The 18939-nt window shown below is 41.0% G+C and overlaps 1 protein-coding gene across 2 annotated transcripts in view; it reads right to left on the minus strand.

Moving 5' to 3' along the window:
- Positions 1 to 12584, minus strand: part of LOC100551624 (glycerophosphodiester phosphodiesterase domain-containing protein 5) — a 44374-nt gene extending 31790 nt beyond the window's left edge. Inside the window, exons 1-4 of one of the 2 annotated variants that reach the window (XM_008118645.2) lie at positions 12427 to 12584; positions 5738 to 5994; positions 3636 to 3739; positions 1059 to 1152 (exon numbers count right to left, since the gene is read on the minus strand). In XM_008118645.2, the coding sequence (XP_008116852.1) occupies positions 1059 to 1152; positions 3636 to 3739; positions 5738 to 5920 (381 nt within the window). In that variant the 5' untranslated portion in view covers positions 5921 to 5994; positions 12427 to 12584. Of the gene's footprint in view, positions 1 to 1058; positions 1153 to 3635; positions 3740 to 5737; positions 5995 to 6816; positions 7101 to 12426 lie in introns of those variants that run through there. The other variant, XM_003225980.4, reaches the window with a different exon arrangement.
- Positions 12585 to 18939: the final 6355 nt, after the last annotated feature.

Genomic DNA, 18939 nt, shown 5'->3' on the forward strand with positions numbered 1-18939 from the left:
GCTGTTTCTACTTTAGACTAAGAGGCCATCAGTACATATGCAGCTGAACTCCGGGCCCACCTGCACGTCCCGCCACATAGCACTCTCCAAGAGTGCGTGTGTGGCGTGGCGCGCAAGCAGGCCCAGAACGTGTCTGCAGCTGAGCTCTGGGCCCACCTGCGCACCCCACCACACGCACTCTCCGAGAGCTGAGTTCCAGGTCTATTTGCACACCCCGCCACACACGCACTCTCTTTCAAAGGCAAGGAGGCAAGTTCAACTGCACACGAAAGCAGGCTTTCATGTCAAGAAAATTTTCATGCAGGGACGGGGCTTCCTGTTTTGTGCTCCTGAAGAAACAGAAGACACAAAAGAAAGTAGAAACCGTAGGAACAAATTCCGGAGACAACTCTAGTAACTATATAATATTTTGGGGTGGAAAAGAATTAAAAAAGAGGACTTCAGTTTCCTATTAGCAATATTTATTTTAATGATGTATTATTAATTACCACTACCTTTATATACTTTTTTCTTTCCCTACCTAACTCCTTGTGAATTTTTTAAACCCACAAAAGTCATTTTATTCCAGCTGTTATGTCTTTCAGAAAGTATTATACTGACTTTCTTTTAACATCATAGTTTAACATAAATTTCTGCCATTTTTTGTCTTTTCCACAACTCTGCATCAAGTATTCTGGCTGATGTAACTATATACAGTAGAGTCTCACTTATCTAACATAAACGGGCCGGCAGAATGTTGGACAAGCGAATATGTTGGATAATAAGGAGAGATTAAGAAAAAGCCTATTAAACATCAAAATAGGTTATGATTTTACAAATTAAGCACCAAAACATCATGTTATACAACAAATTTGACATAAAAAGTAGTTCATTACATATTAATTCTATGTAGTAATTACTGTATTTACGAATTTAGCACCAAAATATCACAATGCATTGAAAATATTGCCTACAAAAATGCGTTGGATAATCCAGAACGTTGGATAAGTGAGTTTGTCCCTGTAAGATTGGTATTTGTCCCTCATCACAAGTTTCTCAATAAAAAGGGTAGGACTCACCATTAAGAAAGAAATGTAGGAGACAATGACCGAACATAGTGCTAGGAGGAAAATGGACCATTGAAACCAGAAACCCATGTTGTCAAAGCTGTATCTAAAAATTTAATTAAACAAAGAAAATCACATATAGCATGAGAACTGACGGTAAAATAAGCAATTACAGGGCATAGTTTCTTCCCTTTCATCTTAAAGAATATCAGCTTGGAAAAGTGACTTTTTAGTTGGTTGGGAAGTTTCTGGGAGTTGTCTTCCAAAAAGTAATTGCAAATTTTCACATATTCATTTATAGCATTTTTACCCTGCCTTTCTCACCCGAGGGGACTCCAGGCGGCAAATATTGCAAATATAATATATTATTACTCTCTGATAAACCAACTTCCAGGATGTAGCTATAGAAAAAGGGGGAAATGAAGGCACTTCCCCCCCCCCAAATACGACGTCTCCCCCCCCCCCCCGAACCATGAAACATCAATTTAAATGGTCATTTCTACAACCCAATCAACATATTGTGCAAATGTTAAAGAGTTACAACAGTCCCTCCTACACTTGTACAGCGCCAGAACTTCACATTCATATCTGTAGTGATTAAACCTCTCTGGGTGTTTTTAAATGGAGGCTGGATGGCTATCTGTTGGGAGGGCTTTGACTGTATCTTCCTACCTGGCTGATGGGGGGTTGACTAGATGCCCTTTGGGGATCCCTTCCAATTGTAGTTAAGTATAGACTGCCTAGGAGTCCAGTGGAGTCTTCTTCTGTGGAGGCTGTTGAACTGATGTGACGTGTGGGTTGAATAAAATTATATGATTGGGGTCTGCCTAAAGACCTATTAAGGCTTAGCCAGACTTAAGATACCATCCTAAGAAGATTGAGGCCTAAAATGACATTATAGAGGAGGTGAAGATTGACTGTGGCATGAAAACTGCTAAACCACTGACAATAACTGACCTGGTAACTTTTATGGTGTAAACTGTACATGGTTCCTTACGTTAAGAAAGAAAAACAACATCTGTCCGAAATTGATGGAGTATCAGCAAGTCTTAGCTGAATACCAAGTTGTCAATCAATCCAAAACAACAACAAAAATTGCTTCATAAGTAGAACCTTTCCTCTTGGAAAAGCGTATGAGATCTGCAGAGGAATTCAGGATCTGAACACCCGCCGCCTTCTTCTTAGATGCCTGAATGAAGAAGGTGGTGAGTATGGATGTGAAGGAATGTAAGCGGAATGAATGTTACCCCTTTGTCTGTGTAATCAATATAGCTGGCTATTATAAAGCTAGTACTGGATCTGAGTGTCTACTTCTTTCTCTGAAAGTGCCTAATGCAATCTGTCCCACTGAAAACATATTAAATAGCATTTTAAGGTTCAAAAAGTATTCATGATACTGAGGCTGGCTGGCCATCTGTCGAGAGGGCTTTGACTGTCTCTTCCTTTCTTGCAGCCTTTGTGTGGGCAGAACAGGAGTGGAGCAATACACTAGTGCAGTGGTTCTCAACCTTCCTAATGCCGTGACCCCTAAATAATACAGTTCTTCATGTTGTGGTGGCTCTCCAACCATAACATTATTTTCGTTGCTACTGTAATTTTGCTACTGTTATGAATCATAACGTAAATATCTGATATGCAGGATGTATTTTCATTCACTGGACCAGATTTGGCACAAATACTCGATATGCCCAAATTTGAATACAGGTGAGGTGAGGGGATTGATTTTGTCATTTGGGAATTGTAGTTGCTGGGATGTAAAGTTCAGCTGCAATCAAGGTGCATTCCGAACTCCACCAATGATGAAATTGAACCAAACTAGGCACACAGAACTCCCATAATCAATAGAAAATACTGGAAGGGTTTGGTGAGCATTTTGGAGTTGTAGTTCACCTACATCTAGAAAGCACTGTAGACTCAAACAATGGTGGATCAGGACCAAACTTGGCATAAATACTCAATATGCCCTAATGTGAACACTGGTGGAGTTTGAGAAAAATAGACCTTGACACTTGGGAGTTGTAGTTGCTGGGATTTATAGTTAATCTACCATTAAAGAGCAATATGTGTTTTCTGATGGTCTTTGGCGACCCCTCTGACCCCCTCGTGACCCCCACAGAAGTCCCAACCCCCAGGTTGAGAAATGCTGGACTAGTGTCTCCTAACACACAGTTTGGAAAGCTCTGCTATATCCCATACTACTCCATGCCAAAAACTCTTGTATTAACATCGAAATACAATAATTAGAAGCTAATGAAGACAAATAAAGACAAACTTAAACATCTGTGTGAATGCAGTGTGAAGTAATAAGGTACAATTTATTTGATTTTTTCCCACCAGCTGCTTGAGAGTACCAATTAACCGAGGGCCCTTCCACACAGCTATCTAACCCAGAATATCAAGGCAGATAATCCACAATATCTGCTTTGAACTGGGTTATCTGAGTCCACACTGCCATACAATCCATATAATGGATTTTATACTGCTGTGTGGAAGGGGCCTGGTAGTCTGCTGTGCAGTGATCTTATCAGTGGGAAAAACAACAAGACCTTTCTTGACAAGGACAACTTTTGTGTAAAGAGAGCCACCTACTCGTTAAAGGCGTAGTAGTCATTCTGTGCTTGACTCCAGAGGTATGTAAAGATCAACCACAAGAAGAATGTGGAGGTCAGCAGCATAAAAAAAATGCCCTCTATCTATAAGCAAGAATTAGAGGAAATTATAATTACATTTACTGTATTTCTTCAGACCCATCCTAATTTCAGTAACAACAATAACAACAACATATAAGGTACCTCTGTTATTCTAAGACACACCCTATTTTTAGAGACGTTTATGTAGGTGAAAAGGTGTATCACAGAATTGAAGAAACACAGCCTTTTCAATAGAATTCCGGACATCGTGTAAATTGTCTGGTTCACTGGAGGGGATCTGTAACAGAAACTGGTCCATTTCCCCTTTGAATATCAGTAGCTGGTGCAGTTTGGTCCAAGTGGAGGTACATCTACACATGTAGAATTAATGCAGTTTGATACCACTTTAACTGCCATGGCTCAATATTATGGAAACATGAAAGCTGTGGTTTTACAAGGCCTTTAGACTTCTTTGCCAAAGAGTGCTGCTGCCTCACCAAACCACAACTGTTCCTGCAGCTAACACCTCCGAACAAAGGATTCCTCCATGCAGAAATGAAGCTTGCAGGCCATTAATGCTAATCAAGGTGATTAATTACAACATTCACACTGGCCTCCAACAGACAAGAGTTCTTTCTCTCACCCTGGTCCTTCCACAGATATATAAACCTCCCTTGCTTAGTTTTCCAATATACCTCACAACCTCTGAGGATGTCTGCCATAGATGTGGGTGAAAGGTCGGGAGAGAATGCTTCTGGAACATGGCCATACAGCCCGGAAAATGCACAATAACCCAGTGATTCTGGCCATGAAAGCCTTCGGCAACATACTTTCAATTAGTTTATAGCTATGAGTTGTATGTTTTAGTGCAGTATCAGTGTCTGACAAAACAAGTCGGCTCTAGGCATTCTCTAGGTTCTTCGGGTAATTTTATGATGTTTCCATTGGTTATTGACCAGAGTTGAGCTGGAAGACCTAGTGATATCTAGGCCCTCAGTGCAAGTCTATAGTAAACCTTTCCTTGAAGGTGATCCTACAGACCTATCATTTTGGTTGCCCTTCTTTGGACATGCTGTCCCTCATTTTGCTCAATTGCAGTGTTTAGTGAACTCTACTAAAATTGCAGGTTCAGAAGCCTGATGTGTCTAGCTACTCCAAATGGCCAAATCAGGACACGGGTGGGTTTGTAGGCAAATGCAGATGGTTTTTCATTCTTGCAGGTCAAAAAGGATGTCGCCAGAGTCTGCACTCCCAACGACTAATATAACACAATGGAAAATACAGAGCATTTTATATCATTTGACAGCTATTCAAGAAATCTAGGCCATCCCTTGACTGCTTGGAAAACTGTCCAGCTAGAATCCATGTCCTAAGTGGCTCAGGACTTTGTCGAATAAACTGTCGGTCTGTTTAATGGTCCACCTTTGGGAGAGGCATTTGGAGAAGGAATGCAGTGTGACAATATGCAAAAAAGTTTGTAATGGGCTTAATGGATTATTTCTGATGAGCACAATAGGGTGAGTGCAATGTACACAAAGGATTATTGTGGATGATAGCCATGTCCACAGGGGAACCAGCTTGAGGCAGAGCTGCTGGGTTCTGTGCATAGATAAGTCTTGATTTTTATCAGCAAAAGCAGGAAACTTGTCAATAGAGATGAGAGATTTCTAATAGAGGCACGAGATTTCTCAATGGGAGCAGGAACCACTCCGATGTACATACGTTGAATTATTTCGTCTCCATCTCCCAGCCTAGTGTAACGAGATTAGGGAGATTTGGCAGCGGTCCTGGGTGTGACCCAAAAACATTCCAAAAGGGATCTTATAGCAAGAGTTAAGGAAAAACAAAACGGCACAGCCTCCTGGTCTCACAGAGACATGGTTATCATTTCACGTATTTGTATATATTTCATGATTTAGCGAGTCTGATTTCTCAATAACAGTAAGGTGGGCTCTCGAAGCCCCAAATAGTCTGCAACATTACCAAAGTTAGAGACCAATCCAACACCATGCAAACCATGCACCCAAGCCACTCCATTAGAACTCAAAAGTCCATATTTACCATGTCGCAGCAGCATTTCCCCGGCTTCACCCTGTTCCGCTGGTACCGCTGCCATCGACCGCTGTAGAGCCCAGCCAGGCAGGAAACAAAGGGCTCATGTTCATAACTCTGTGCCGGAAAATTGGGTTGACCTCTGGGCTTCACTTTGTGGGTATTTTTTAAAGTAATGGGCCGGCCATCCATTGGTGGAGCTTCTTGTCCTAATGACTCTCAAGCAGGAAAGCCCAAAGAGGCAAAGATTTGAAGATGGGGCAGTCCTAGAATAAGAGCAAACAGAAATATAGTGCAGGTTGAGTATCCCTTATCCGAAGTGCTTGGGAGCTGAAGTATTCTGAATTTTGGGGAATTTTGGATGTTTACATTTACATAAATAACTTGAAGATGAGACCCAAGTCTAAACAGGAAATTGACCAATGTTTCATATATTGTTTATACACATAGCCTGAAAACGATTTCATACAATATTTTAATAGTTTTATGAATGAAATAAAGTCTGTGAACTATCAAAAAGAAAAGTTGTCACTATATCAACCACGCATATGGAAAATTTTGGAATATTTTGGATTTGGGATAAGGGATGCTCAACCTACAATGGGACTTTGGTATCTATTGGGATACCTGGAACCAGATGCCAATGGATACCAGTGGTCAATGTGCCACACAATGCATTGTTGTTGTTGTTGTGATGTTGATGTTGTTGAGGCGAGAGGCTGGAATAATAATAACGATAATAATAATAATAATAATATTCCACTTTCCTCTCTTGCTGTCTCATCACACCAGAGCATTGATCCACTTTAAATCCAGTTTCTGCCTCCTGCAGAATTCTGGGGTTTGTAGTTTGGTGAGGACCTATCTGGCTGAGCTATTTAAAGGCCTCTCCCTAAAGTAGATTTAAAGTGGATCCAAGCTCTAGTGTGATGAGGTCCTAAAAACTAGATTTAAGTAGACAAGCACAAAGTGTCTCCTCGGTTTCCACAATACTGTACAATTTATTCAAATATGGGACAAAAATATTTGATGACATTAATACATCTTTTAAGAACTTGGTTGTATCCCCTGCCCCAAACATGACCTACCTTGAACACTACAGATCCCAAAATCACGGTTATTCTTCCTGCAAGAAACACAGCATCTCTGTATCCATAGGCTACTGGATGGGCTTCAACTGCCATGGAATTCTCTGTCTCCATCCTTCTTTCGATGGAACAAGCATGGCCACTTCCACAACTTCCACAGAGATAATTAATTCTCCATTTTTGCTGCTAATAGTCCAGCACGGACAATCTGTTGTATTTTTCTAAGCTGTTGGTGAGTCTCTATCCTTTGGTTTTCCTCCCTCCCTCCCTCTCAGTCATTGGATATATTTGGCTGTCTTTCTCCTATCTCCAGTTTCCAGATTTCTATGGTGGTTCGCTCATATTACATTACTGAGATTGTTGTTTGGTGATAGCTTTACCAACATGTTTGAGTCATGATCTAAAATTAGAGTCGCTATAGTTCAAGCTGGGATGGCTCCTGTGTCTTTAAATGCTGATGCTGATGATAATAATAATGATAATAATAACAACAACAACAACAACAACAACCAATCCTGTTGCTTAACAAGGAATCCCAGCTGAATTTTCCTCTTTTACTTGTCTTTTGTTTCTCAAGCAACACCTGCTAAAATTCTAATAAAGATATACGTAAAGGTAAAGGTTTTCCCCTGACATTGTCTAGTCATGTCCAACTCTAGGAGTTGGTGCTCATTTCCATTTCTAAGCCAAAGAGCCGGTGTTGTCCGTAGACACCTCCAAAGTCATATGGCCAGCATGACTGCATGAAGCACTGTTACCTTCCCACCAGAGCGGTACCTATTGATCTACTCACATTTGCATGTTTTCAGACTGCTAGGTTGGCAGGAGCTGGGGCTTACAGCAGGAGTTCACTCTGCTCTCCGGATTCAAATCGCCGACCTTTCAGTCAGCAAGTTCAGCAGCTCAGCGGCTTAACCCACTGCACCACCGGGGGCAGCCTTCTCCAATTTTCAATTTGACAACCTTATGTTATGCCCCATCTAAACTGCAGTTTGAAATATGCATTATATGGTCAGCAGAGGATGGATCTTCACTGCCACATAATCCAGTTTCTGAATCCAGATTGTCTGCTTTGAACTGGATTATAGAAGTCCACACTGCCATATAAGAGGAGATAATCTGGATTCAGAAACTATATTATATGGCAGCGTAGATGGGGCTGTAGAGTCATATAATCTAGTTCAGTGCAGTTAAAACTGCATTATACAAGTCCTCACTGGCCATATAATGCAGTTTCAAAGTGCATTATGTGGCAGTCTAAATGGGGGCCTTAGATGAAAAATTTTACCTTGAAAATCTGAAACATTAGCTACAGTTTATCTGGACTAAAGGTGCATCTTCAATATAGAATTAATGCAGTTTGAACCCATTTTAACTGCCATGACTCAATGCTACGGAATCATGGAAGGTGTACTTTTTATTTTAGCCTTCTCTACTAAAGTTGCCTCACAAAACTATATATCTGATAGCAGGAAGCCATTGCAGTCAAACATTGTGAAATGTTGGAGGGTATGGGCTTCTCTGCCTCAAAAATAAGAGATATTATCCATTGCTTTAAATGCAATGCCAGGCCTGGCTCACAGAAAATACTTGGCCCAAGACGCTGGAGGAAAAGAGGTTAAGTCCCTGAAGCATTTTGGCTGGTTTGGGAGGGCATTCCCAAATTCCCTACAGAAACCAAGGCACCAGTCTGTCTTTAAAGAGAAAGCCACATTGAGTTGCTATATCAGGAGAAAAGAGGAACAAAAATAAAGGAAATACAGAAATAATAAATTAAAGGGACAAAAAGTTCAGCAACATGTCCTTGTTTTGTGTCACAGTTCGATAGCATTATTCCCATTGCATTTAGTTTGAAATTTACTGTCTTTGGATGCATCTATGCTGTAGAATGAATGCAGTTTTGACACCACTTTAACATCCCTGGCTCAATGCTACAGAATCCTTGGAGTTGTAGTTTTGCAAGGTTTTAGCCTTCTCTGCTAATGAGTGTTGGTGCTTCACCAAACAAGTCGGGTGTTGGATTTGGACACTGGGACAACAAGGGTGCATCTACACTGTAGAATGAATGCAGTTTAGCACTGCTTTAACTTCCATGGCTCAACGGTGCGGGATTCTAGAAATTCTAGTGTGATGAGAGACCAGCTCTCAGGTCGAAAAGGCTAAAGAACCATGGAGTGTATCGAAATACATTAATTTTACAGTGTAGATGCACGCCATGGTTCAAATCTCTATCCAGATACTCATTGGAACGTCACACTCTCTCATCCTCAGCGGAATACATTCTCTGCAAAAATTCTGCCAAGAAAACTCCAGAATAGGGTCCGTTTAGGATTGCCATGTCAGAAATTGGAAGGGAGACAACAAGGACCGGGCTGTAGCCAGCTGCAATAAATCACTACTCACGAGTTCAAGCCAGCCCGGGTCGGAGTAAGCTCCCGACCATTAATAGTCTAGCTTGCTGTTGACCTATGCAGCCCTAAAGACAGTTGCATCTTTCGAGTAGAAAATTTAGGTATTGCTTATGTGGGGAGGCTAATTTAACTAATTTACGACACCATTAAAAAACCTCCAACAGCATGCGGAAGACTGAGGAAGTACTTCATCAAGGACTAGGTGTCACAAGTGGACGGTGAAGCGGCAGCTCCCCCTGTGGCCGGAATCGAGCATACCCTCATGAAGCCGGAAGCTGGAATGTTAAATTAGAGGCAATCTCTGTCTCTAAATGTTAATGGCATTGAATGTTTGCCATGTAAACGTGCATTGTGATCTGCCCTGAGTCCCCCTCTGGGTGAGAAAGGCGGAATATAAATACTGTAAATAAATAAATAAATAAAAATAGCTACAACGAAACAAAATAAAGCTATGAAAACATTAAAAATGTAATATGACACCAGTACAGTACACTAAAATTGACGAACCCTTTACAGGTAAACAGTCAATTCCCAAATGTCTTCTGGAATAGAAAAGTTTATTTGACAAGGCTCCAGAACTCTTTGGCAGAGAAGACTGAAGGACTACATCTCCCAGGATTCCATATCACTGACTCATGGCAGTCAAAGTGCTGTCAACCTGCATTAATTCTAAAGTGTAGACACACCCTAGGCCAAGGGTCCCCAAACTTTTTAAACAGGGGGCCAGTCCACGGTCCCTCAGACAGTTGGAGGGCCAGGCTAGAGTTTTTTTTAAAAAAAAAAAATAATGAACAAATTCCTATGCACTCTGCACATGCCTCATTTTGAAGTAAAAAAACAAACAAAATGGGAACAAATACAGCCTTGATGATAACAACAACAATAATAACAACAAAGAGGGTTGGAAGAAAGCCCTTGGGCCACTGAGTCCAGTCCCCTTCTGCCTTTGTGCACCCAAAGCACAAGCAAAGCAACCCTGACAGATGGCCTCCCAGCCTCATTGTTAACAATAATAATAATAATAATAATAATAATAATAATAATAATAATAATAATAATAAAGAGGGTTGGAAGAGACTCCTTGGGCCATTGAGTTCAACTCCTTCTGCCTTTGTGCACCAAAAGCACAAACAAAGCATCCCTGACATATGGCCACCCAGCCTCAATATTAATAATAATAATAATAATAATAATAATAATAATAATAATAATAATAATAATAATAATAATTGTTGTAAGAAAAGAAGAGACGCCTTGGGCCATTTAGCCCAACCCCCTTCTGCCCTTGTGCTGTGGGGGCCGGATAAATGGCTTCGATGGGCCGCATCCGGCCCCCGGGCCTTAGTTTGGGGACCCCTGCCCTAGGCCCTCAACATTCTCAGGAAAAGGTTAGGAGATGATTATTTATCGTGTCAGAAGCAAACAGAGAGTACAAGCTGTAATGTATTTGAAAACACAAACAAAGTTTTAAAAAACCTTGGCATTATACTACGTATCCTTTGACCAGTAGCCAGCAACTTGGGAGTGCCTCTGGTGTTGTATAAGAAGGTCCTCCATTGTGCATGTGGCAGGGCTCAGGCTGCATTGTAATAGGTGGTTTATGGTTTGCTCTTCTCCACACTCACATGTCGTGGACTTCACTTTGTGGCCCCATTTCTTAAGGTTGGCTCCAAATCTCGTCGTGCCAGAGCACATTCTGTTCAGTGCCTTCCAAGTCGCCCAGTCTTCTGTGTGCCCAGGAGGGAGTCTCTCATCCGGGTTCTACTACTGATTGAGGTGTTCCTGCAAGTATCTCTGTAGATCTTAGAAAACTATTTCTTGATTTAAGGCATATTGTGCTGTGCTAATGATATAATATATTGTATGTACATAAAACTTGTAAGCTGCTCTGCGTCCCCTTCAGGGTGAGAGAGGGCGGGGTATAAATGTAGTAAATAAATAAATAATCAATAATTGGCGTGCTGGCTGATACCCGAACAAGGGATGCCTAGGTCCTTTCATTGCTGGCTGATACTTCCCGGCGAATGTTAGGTGGTGCAATGCTGGCTAAACAGTATAATTTCCCCAGTGGTGTAAGGCGTAGACATCCTGTGATAATGCGGCATGTCTCATTAAGAACTACATCCACTGTTTTAACTAGGAGATGATGCAGCAGTTTGCTTTTGTCTGCGCCTACAGGGAAGAGCAAGATTTTCCACTCCTTGCTGTGTTAAACTTAATGCAAACCCCTTTGAATCCCATTTTCATTAATGAAAGTAAAGGGAAGGGAAGGAAACTGGGACATTTTAAAAGCAGTAAAAAAAAATACGGGAGATGAAGATGAATGAGGATAAAGCAGAATTGTGTCAAATCAAGACAGCTGAATTCCTTTATTGCCTTCAGCAGCAAACAGAATCCCGTTAGTGATATTGGACAAGTTTCCCTAGATGTGAATATTTCACAGATTATTTATATCGTTGTCAATTTCGACAGAAGGCACCTCGCCTGACATTTTAAGACTACTTCGCTGCTAATTTCCTATTTCTACCAGTCTCCCTACCCCCCAAAAACAGATATTTACATCAAGACTGTATAAGTACACTGTAAAAATAATGCAGTTTGGCACCATTTAACTGCCATGGCTTACAGTTATGGAATCACAAGAGTTACAAATCCTTTGGCTTTGTGGTCCCCCATCAAGCGACAATATTCCAGGATTGCATATACATGGACCTGTGGCAGTGAAAGTGGCATCAAACTGCATTAATTCTACAGCGTAGATGCACCATAATAATAACAACAACAACAACAACGCCTTTATATTTATATTCATTCCTTGCACGGTCCTAAAGCCCGACAACACACTCAAAATTGAGTTTTGTCCTTTAGGTGTCTTTGCGGAGTTAATTTGAGATTTCATTTTTAAGAAAGCACATCTATTTACACCCAGCATTGTGCTCTAAGCTTGTTTTTCCCTCGTTATGTTGCTCTCTGCCCAAATAGTTGTGTTTTTCTCTTTGCAGTTTCCACAAACCATGAAAAGGGTCACCTTATTAGCACTCGGGTCACATCCCATATTCTTTCCCCCGGAGAAGAAATGAATGAGTTAGGAGGCCACCGAGAGGGAGCTTTTCACTCTTTGGTGGCCAAGTGGAGCCATTGGGAATTTTAATCAGGTCATCCTTGTTAAAACTTAAATTTTGGGAAGAAAGGGGCTCACCTTGGTTGTCTTTTCCTCTGCTTCACTTCTTTTTGGGATGTTCCTTCCTTTGGACTCAAGGGCCTTCGCTTGCCATCCTTCCACAAGAAGCAAAAAGGATCAGGACTTGGATCCCCAAAGTCTCAAAAAGAGAGGCCGGATCCTTCAAACTCTGCCCATAATGGGAGGAGCGTCTGCCATCTGTCATTTTCGGGGATGTTCGGTCCAGAAAGGCTGGAAAAGATTGGAATGCCGTAATCCGAGCATAGAAGCTGCTTAACATATGGCTGCTTATCAAAAAAACCCGAGAAAAAGAAAAGAGGACAAAATGATCAAGTTCTTGCCAGGCCTACGCATATCCTTTTCACAGTTTGCAGGCAGATTTTCCTGAATCTTTTCTCTTTTGAGCAGGGGGAAAAAAATAAGGCATGCCAACCAGAATATTCAGGATGTGAAAACAAAAACGTTTTTGCTGAACGTTTGGTTCTTTAGTTTTTCAAGACCGTGTCTTCAAGATGCATCCTAAATGAACACATTGTATCATAAATAAATTTCAAAGTTTGGAAACATTTTTGTTCTCATCTTGGTGTCTCAATCGGATTGGGATCTCAGTCCAGGGTCTCCTTTTAAATATCTTCGAATTCTTTCTCGGTTTGGTGTCACAATGGGATTGCAATCTTCTGTCAAGATACACCATAAACAATAAAAGATCGGGAAGATTTCTTACTCTGTGTTGTCAAAGGCCTTCATGGCTAGAATCGCTGGGTTGCTGTGAGTTTTCCGGGCTGTGTGGCCATGTTCCAGAAGCATTCTCTTCTGACATTTCACCCACACCTATGGCAGGCATCCTCAGAGGTTGTGAGGTCTGTTGGCAACTAGGCAGGTGGGGTTATATATCTGTGAAAGGTCCAGGGTGGGAGAAAGAACTCTTGTCAGCTTGAGGCAAGTGTGAATGTTGCAATTGGCCTGCTTGATTAACATTGAATAGCCTTGTAGCTTCAAAGCCTGACTGCTGCCTGACTGGGGGAATCCTTAGTTGGAAGGTGTTAACTGGCCCTGATTGTCTGGAATTCCCCTGTCTTCTGACTCTTCTTGCTTGTTTTTTCAAGTCTGTGTCTTCAAGGTGCACCATAAACAACAACAAAAATAGAAAGAGTTCTTTCTCTTCTTAGTGTCTTGCTTGGACTGAAATCTCCTTTTCCCCCCAGATGAATCATAATAAAAAAAAATAGGAGGTTGTTTTTCTTCTTGGTGTCTCAACAGGAATGCAATCTCCATTCTTTCAAGGTGCACCATCAACAAAGAAAAAAATCGGGAAAGATTTATTTCTCTTTTTGAGATTGCAATCTCAGTCTGGGATCTCTTTTTAAAAATATCCCCAAAAGGTCGCTTTCGGGACGCTTTGTGGTTTTAGAAAAGTAAATCCGATTAGAAAAAACTGGAAACTGTAGGGAGGCTGGCAAGGAAAGGAAGGAGAGGCACAAAAGAAAGTTTTGTTTGCTGGTTGTGTAATTGTGTCAGGGGCTGTTCTGGGAAATCAATATGCCTTGGAAAAAAACTGCTTTCTCACCAAGCTCTCACTTTAGAAAGCTATGCAGCTCACCTTTCAATGGCATCTGAATCTCAAGAAAGCCAGCTGCCTTTGCCTTGGCATGTTCTTTATAAAATAGTCACCATTTATTGCTCAAAAATAAAGACAGTATACCCTCCAACTGCCCTGATTTGGCAGGAAAAGTCCTGATTAATTTTCTGCCAGCCCGGTTTTTCAGCTTTCTTTAAAATGTCCCAGTTTCTTTCGCCTCCGTCACCTTTCTTCTTGATCCTCAGCTTCTGAAAACTGAGTTCAAAGTTCAAAAGTAGGAAAGAAGAAGGAATTGAGTCTTACTCTTCCCAGTAGGCTCAGACAAAAGCAAACGGATGCCTCCTTTCCTAGCTTGTGAATGCTTACTCATTAATAATGATTTTCAGTGGTGTTTCAAAGCCACATATGTACTGGATTTCATAGGTGAAATGTTGGAGGATTTGAGATAGAGAGAGCAATGGAAATGTTTCTTATCCCTCTTCCTAAACAAGCAAAAAGGAATAATTCCCTCATATCATTTTGATCTGTAAACAACCTTTTTAACCAAACTTTGCCTCTTAATTTCCAAACAGGCAAGTATGTTTTCTGTATATCATCAAATCATATAGTTGGAAGAGGCCACAAGGGCCATCCACTCTGACCCCATTCTGCCAGGCAGGAGCACCCAATTAAAGCTCTCCCAGCAGATGACCATCTAGCATCTGCTTAAAAGCCTCCAGAGAAGGAGACTCCACCGGATTCCCGGGAGACATATTCCACTATGGAACAACACTTACCACCTAAAAGCTCTTACTAATGTTTTGATGGAATCATTGTTTCCTGCAGTTTGAATTCATTGCTCCATTGTGTTGTCGAAGGCTTTCATGGCCGGAATCACAAGGTTGCTGTGACCTCAAAACCTCAGGATGCCTGCCATAGATGTGGGCAAAACATCAGGAGAGGATGCTTCTGGAACATGACTATACATCTCAGAATACTCACAGCAACCCATTGCTCCACTGTTTCCTAGTCTTCAGAGGAACAGAAAACAACCATGCACTTTCCTCAAGTGACATTGTGTTTGAATGACAAACTGTGAAACTGGTATTTAATTTCATAATCATGACATTCCCAGGGCTGATTCACATTTCCGGTTTTGGACTGGAAATATCAGGGACTGGGATTATCTTGCACCAGTTTGCTGCAAAGTGACTCCAAAGTGCAAAAGTAGCATAGTTCATGAGTGCATTTACATTAGAAATACTGTGGTTTGACACCACTTTAACTGCCATGGCTCAATTCTTTGGAATCACAGGAGTTTTAGTTTTACAAGCTCTCACGCCTCCTGTGCCAAAAAAGTGTGGGTGCCTCACCAAACTACAACTCCCATGATTATGTAGCATTGTGCCACAATTATGGTAGTTTCAAACTGCTTTACTTTTGCAATGCGGATGAAGTTTCAGTTAATACAGCAGATATAGATAAAGAGGTATGTTGAGTCTCGCCCTTCCCAATATTTATTCATTTATTTACAGTATTTATATATTCCACCCTTCTCACCCTCACTCAGTGCGGATCACAATGTACACATACATGGCAAACATTCAATGCCATTAGATATACAGACAGAGAGGGACGAAGACACAGAGGCTATTTAACTTTCTCCAGCTTTCAGGCTTCTTGAGGGTATGCTCAATTCCAGCCACAGGGGGAGCTGCTGCTTCATCATCCACCGTGACACCGAGTCCTTTGATGAATTGCTTTCTCACTCTTTTCTACATGCTGCTGAACAATTTTTATGGTGTTGTAAATTAGTTAAATTAGCCTCCCCGCATAAGCGGTACCTAAATTTTCCTACTTGATAGATGCAACTAACCTTCGGGTTGCTTAGGTCAACAATGAGCTGGATTTTTTTTTTAATAGTCGGGAGCTCACTCCAACACGGGCTGGCTTCAAACTCATGACCTCTCAGTCAGTAGTGATTTATTGCATCTAGCTACTAACCAGCTGAGCTACAGCCCGGCGCAGCTCCATTTGCTTGCTTGTTTTTCTTTCCTTAGGTTTTTCTAAACTCAAGTCTATAAATACCAGGTTTTCTTGGCTTAAAATAGTAGTTTTGTGTCTTCTTCCTCATGAGAAACCCTTCTAGGGCCATCTGTGTGAAATGTTGGAGGGAATACAATCCCCAGGTAACATGACCTCTGATTGTGGGCAGTAAGGAAAAGTAACTTTTAAATTCTGATCATGGTAGTTACTTTCCTGGACAATGTATTTTGAATCCTACAAAGTATTATACAAAGTATAAAATATACCCCTATAGTGGGGGAGGACACTGTCTTGTAACCTGGAAAGCTCTTCTTGTTATTGGATTTTTTGGGAACCATCAAGTGGTACCTGGAATTATAGGCTGTTTTATTATATCAGTGCAAGTTGAGTATCCCACATCTGGAAACCTGAGATCCCAAATGCTCCAAAATCCAAAACCTGACCATGGCTCATTGTTATGGAATCCTGGTGTAGTCGGATTTAGACTAGGACTGTGGATACAGAGGGTCCATGCTTGGTGAGCATTTATACTAAAGCTCGAAGTTCCTGATTGAAGAACACACTCACCAGGTGAAGACAGCCATAGAGGTTTATTAGCAATCTGGCCAGGAAGAATGCAAGTATGGCTGGTGACAAAAATGTACAAGCATACATGAAATATTGAAACATGGGGTTTATATATTTGACGGCTATTAATACTTTCCACTCTGGAAAAGTCAATTGTCCATGTTGAGAAATGTTAATGTGTCCTTGACTGGCTTCATTGTTTTTGTCTTTGTCGATGAGGAAGTATCCTGGGAAAGACAAGGTGATGCTTTTGTATAATCAAACCTTAGGTGTCAAATAAAGGTGTTCAAAGAATGCACATATTCCGCTGTAAGTCATCTCTTAACCCGATTGAAGTAATCAGCTGGATAAACACCGGTAGTCGTTATCAGAACGGGAAAGGAAATTGCCTGCCAATCCACATTGTCATATTTGTCCAAGGCAACCCGAGAATTTGCCGAGCCCAAATGTCCAAGAAATTTCTCAGTGCGGTCAGCGGGGAGGCGAAGATCCCTGTAAATCTGGTCCGCACATGCGCCAATACGTATCAACGCATATCTGCACACCTTTAATAACAAATACAAAAAACTTTTGAGGGAGGTTGGTGCTTGCTGGTCCATCTGCCTGTCTGAGTTCATTTTTGAGACGTGGGAGTCTCACAGAGAAGGGAAAGAAAATTATTCATTTTATTTTGGTGTCCTTTGGGAACTACAATTCATCGGCGTGGGGGTGCTGTGTTCAGCAACACTAGGAGTTGTAGTTTGGTGAGGAACCACCTCCATCTGGCAGATAAGGTTCCAGACCTTGCAAAACTACAGCTCCTGTGCTTACATACCATTGGGCCATGGCAGCTAAAGTGGTTCTGACAGCATGAATTTGATAGTGTAAATGCAACCCAAACTATCTTGGATTTCTTGCTTGAGAAATATGGGAAATACATAAAAGGAAGGAAGGAAGGAAGGAAGGAAGGAAGGAAGGAAGGAAGGAAGGAAGGAAGGAAGGAAGGAAGGAAGGAAGGAAGGAAGGAAGGGTGTGCTTACAACACTATTTGATGCTAGAAAATTATTTCTTCTGGAAATAATAATTTTCTAGCGTCAAACATAGTTTAGTGCATTTCCCTGTTCCTTCCAGTGACTTTCAGAAGAAATCTAAATGATGCTGATTGCAATACATGTTAAATCTTGTGTCTTGAAAATTATAATTTAGGATTTTAAAAAATATTTTATGAAAATTGTACATACAATCAAGTTTGGTTGCAGCCTCCAGAGGGTGCAATAACCTAAGAATCAACTGAATATGAAGCTTGCCCTTTCCCCCATGTATTCTACACTGAGTGCCCATAAAGCTGATTGACATATGGAGGAAAACAAAATTGAATCAGTGAATTACCCGCTGTACATTTGACACTTTGGGGATGTCATAAATTGACCAAAGATCGAGATGTAGTTTGAAGGCTGGTTTGGATTGATACAAATTCTATAGCAACTTCAGGATGTGTGTGTGTGTGTGAGAGAGAGAGAAAGATTGAATGGAAACAAGAAAACCTAACACTCACAAAAGAGCATTGCCTCTTTCTGCCAACCAATATCCAGAAAATGCAAGTTTTCCAAGCAACAATGGTTTCTTCATCAGGACAAGAAGTTAAAACATATGGAGAAAGATAATTACCATATATACTCAAGTATAAGCAGAGTTTTTTGGCCCTTTTTAGGGCTGAAAAAGCCTCCCTCAGCTTATACTCGAGTGAGGGTCCTGGCCAGCTTATATTCAAGGTGGCTTATACTTGAGTATATAGGTAATAAGAGTTGGACAGCCTTATCTTATTAAAGTCTTATTATTATTATCTTAAATTACAGTTTTATGTAAATATTCAAAAACCTATTGATGTAATGTAATTAATGTAATTTTATTAGTATCTATTTTTATTTTTGAAATTTGCCAGTATTTCCCACCCTTGTCTTATTTATTTATTATTTATTTACAGTATTTATTTTTCGCCCTTCTCACCCCGAAGAGGACTCAGGGCAGATCACATTATATACATATAGGGAAAACATTCAATGCCCATATACACATAGAACCGATACAGACAGACACAGAGGCAATTTAACCTTCTCCTGAGGGGATGTTAGATTCTGGCCACAGGGGGGAGCAGCTGCTTCATCCACTGTGATGGCACTTCCTCATTCCAACGTCGTAAATTAGTTAAATTTGCCTCCCCACTTTATAAGTGGTACCTTATTTCCTACTTGATAGATGCAACTATCTTTTGGGTTGCTAGGTCAGCAACGAGCAGGGGCTATTTTTTATTTTTTTTTAATTGACGGGTGCTCACCCCGCCACGGGCTGGCCTCGAACTCATGACCTCATGGTCAGAGTGA

This window comes from Anolis carolinensis, chromosome 3 (genome assembly GCF_035594765.1).
Source record: "Anolis carolinensis isolate JA03-04 chromosome 3, rAnoCar3.1.pri, whole genome shotgun sequence".
Taxonomy (NCBI): Eukaryota; Metazoa; Chordata; class Lepidosauria; order Squamata; family Dactyloidae; genus Anolis; species Anolis carolinensis.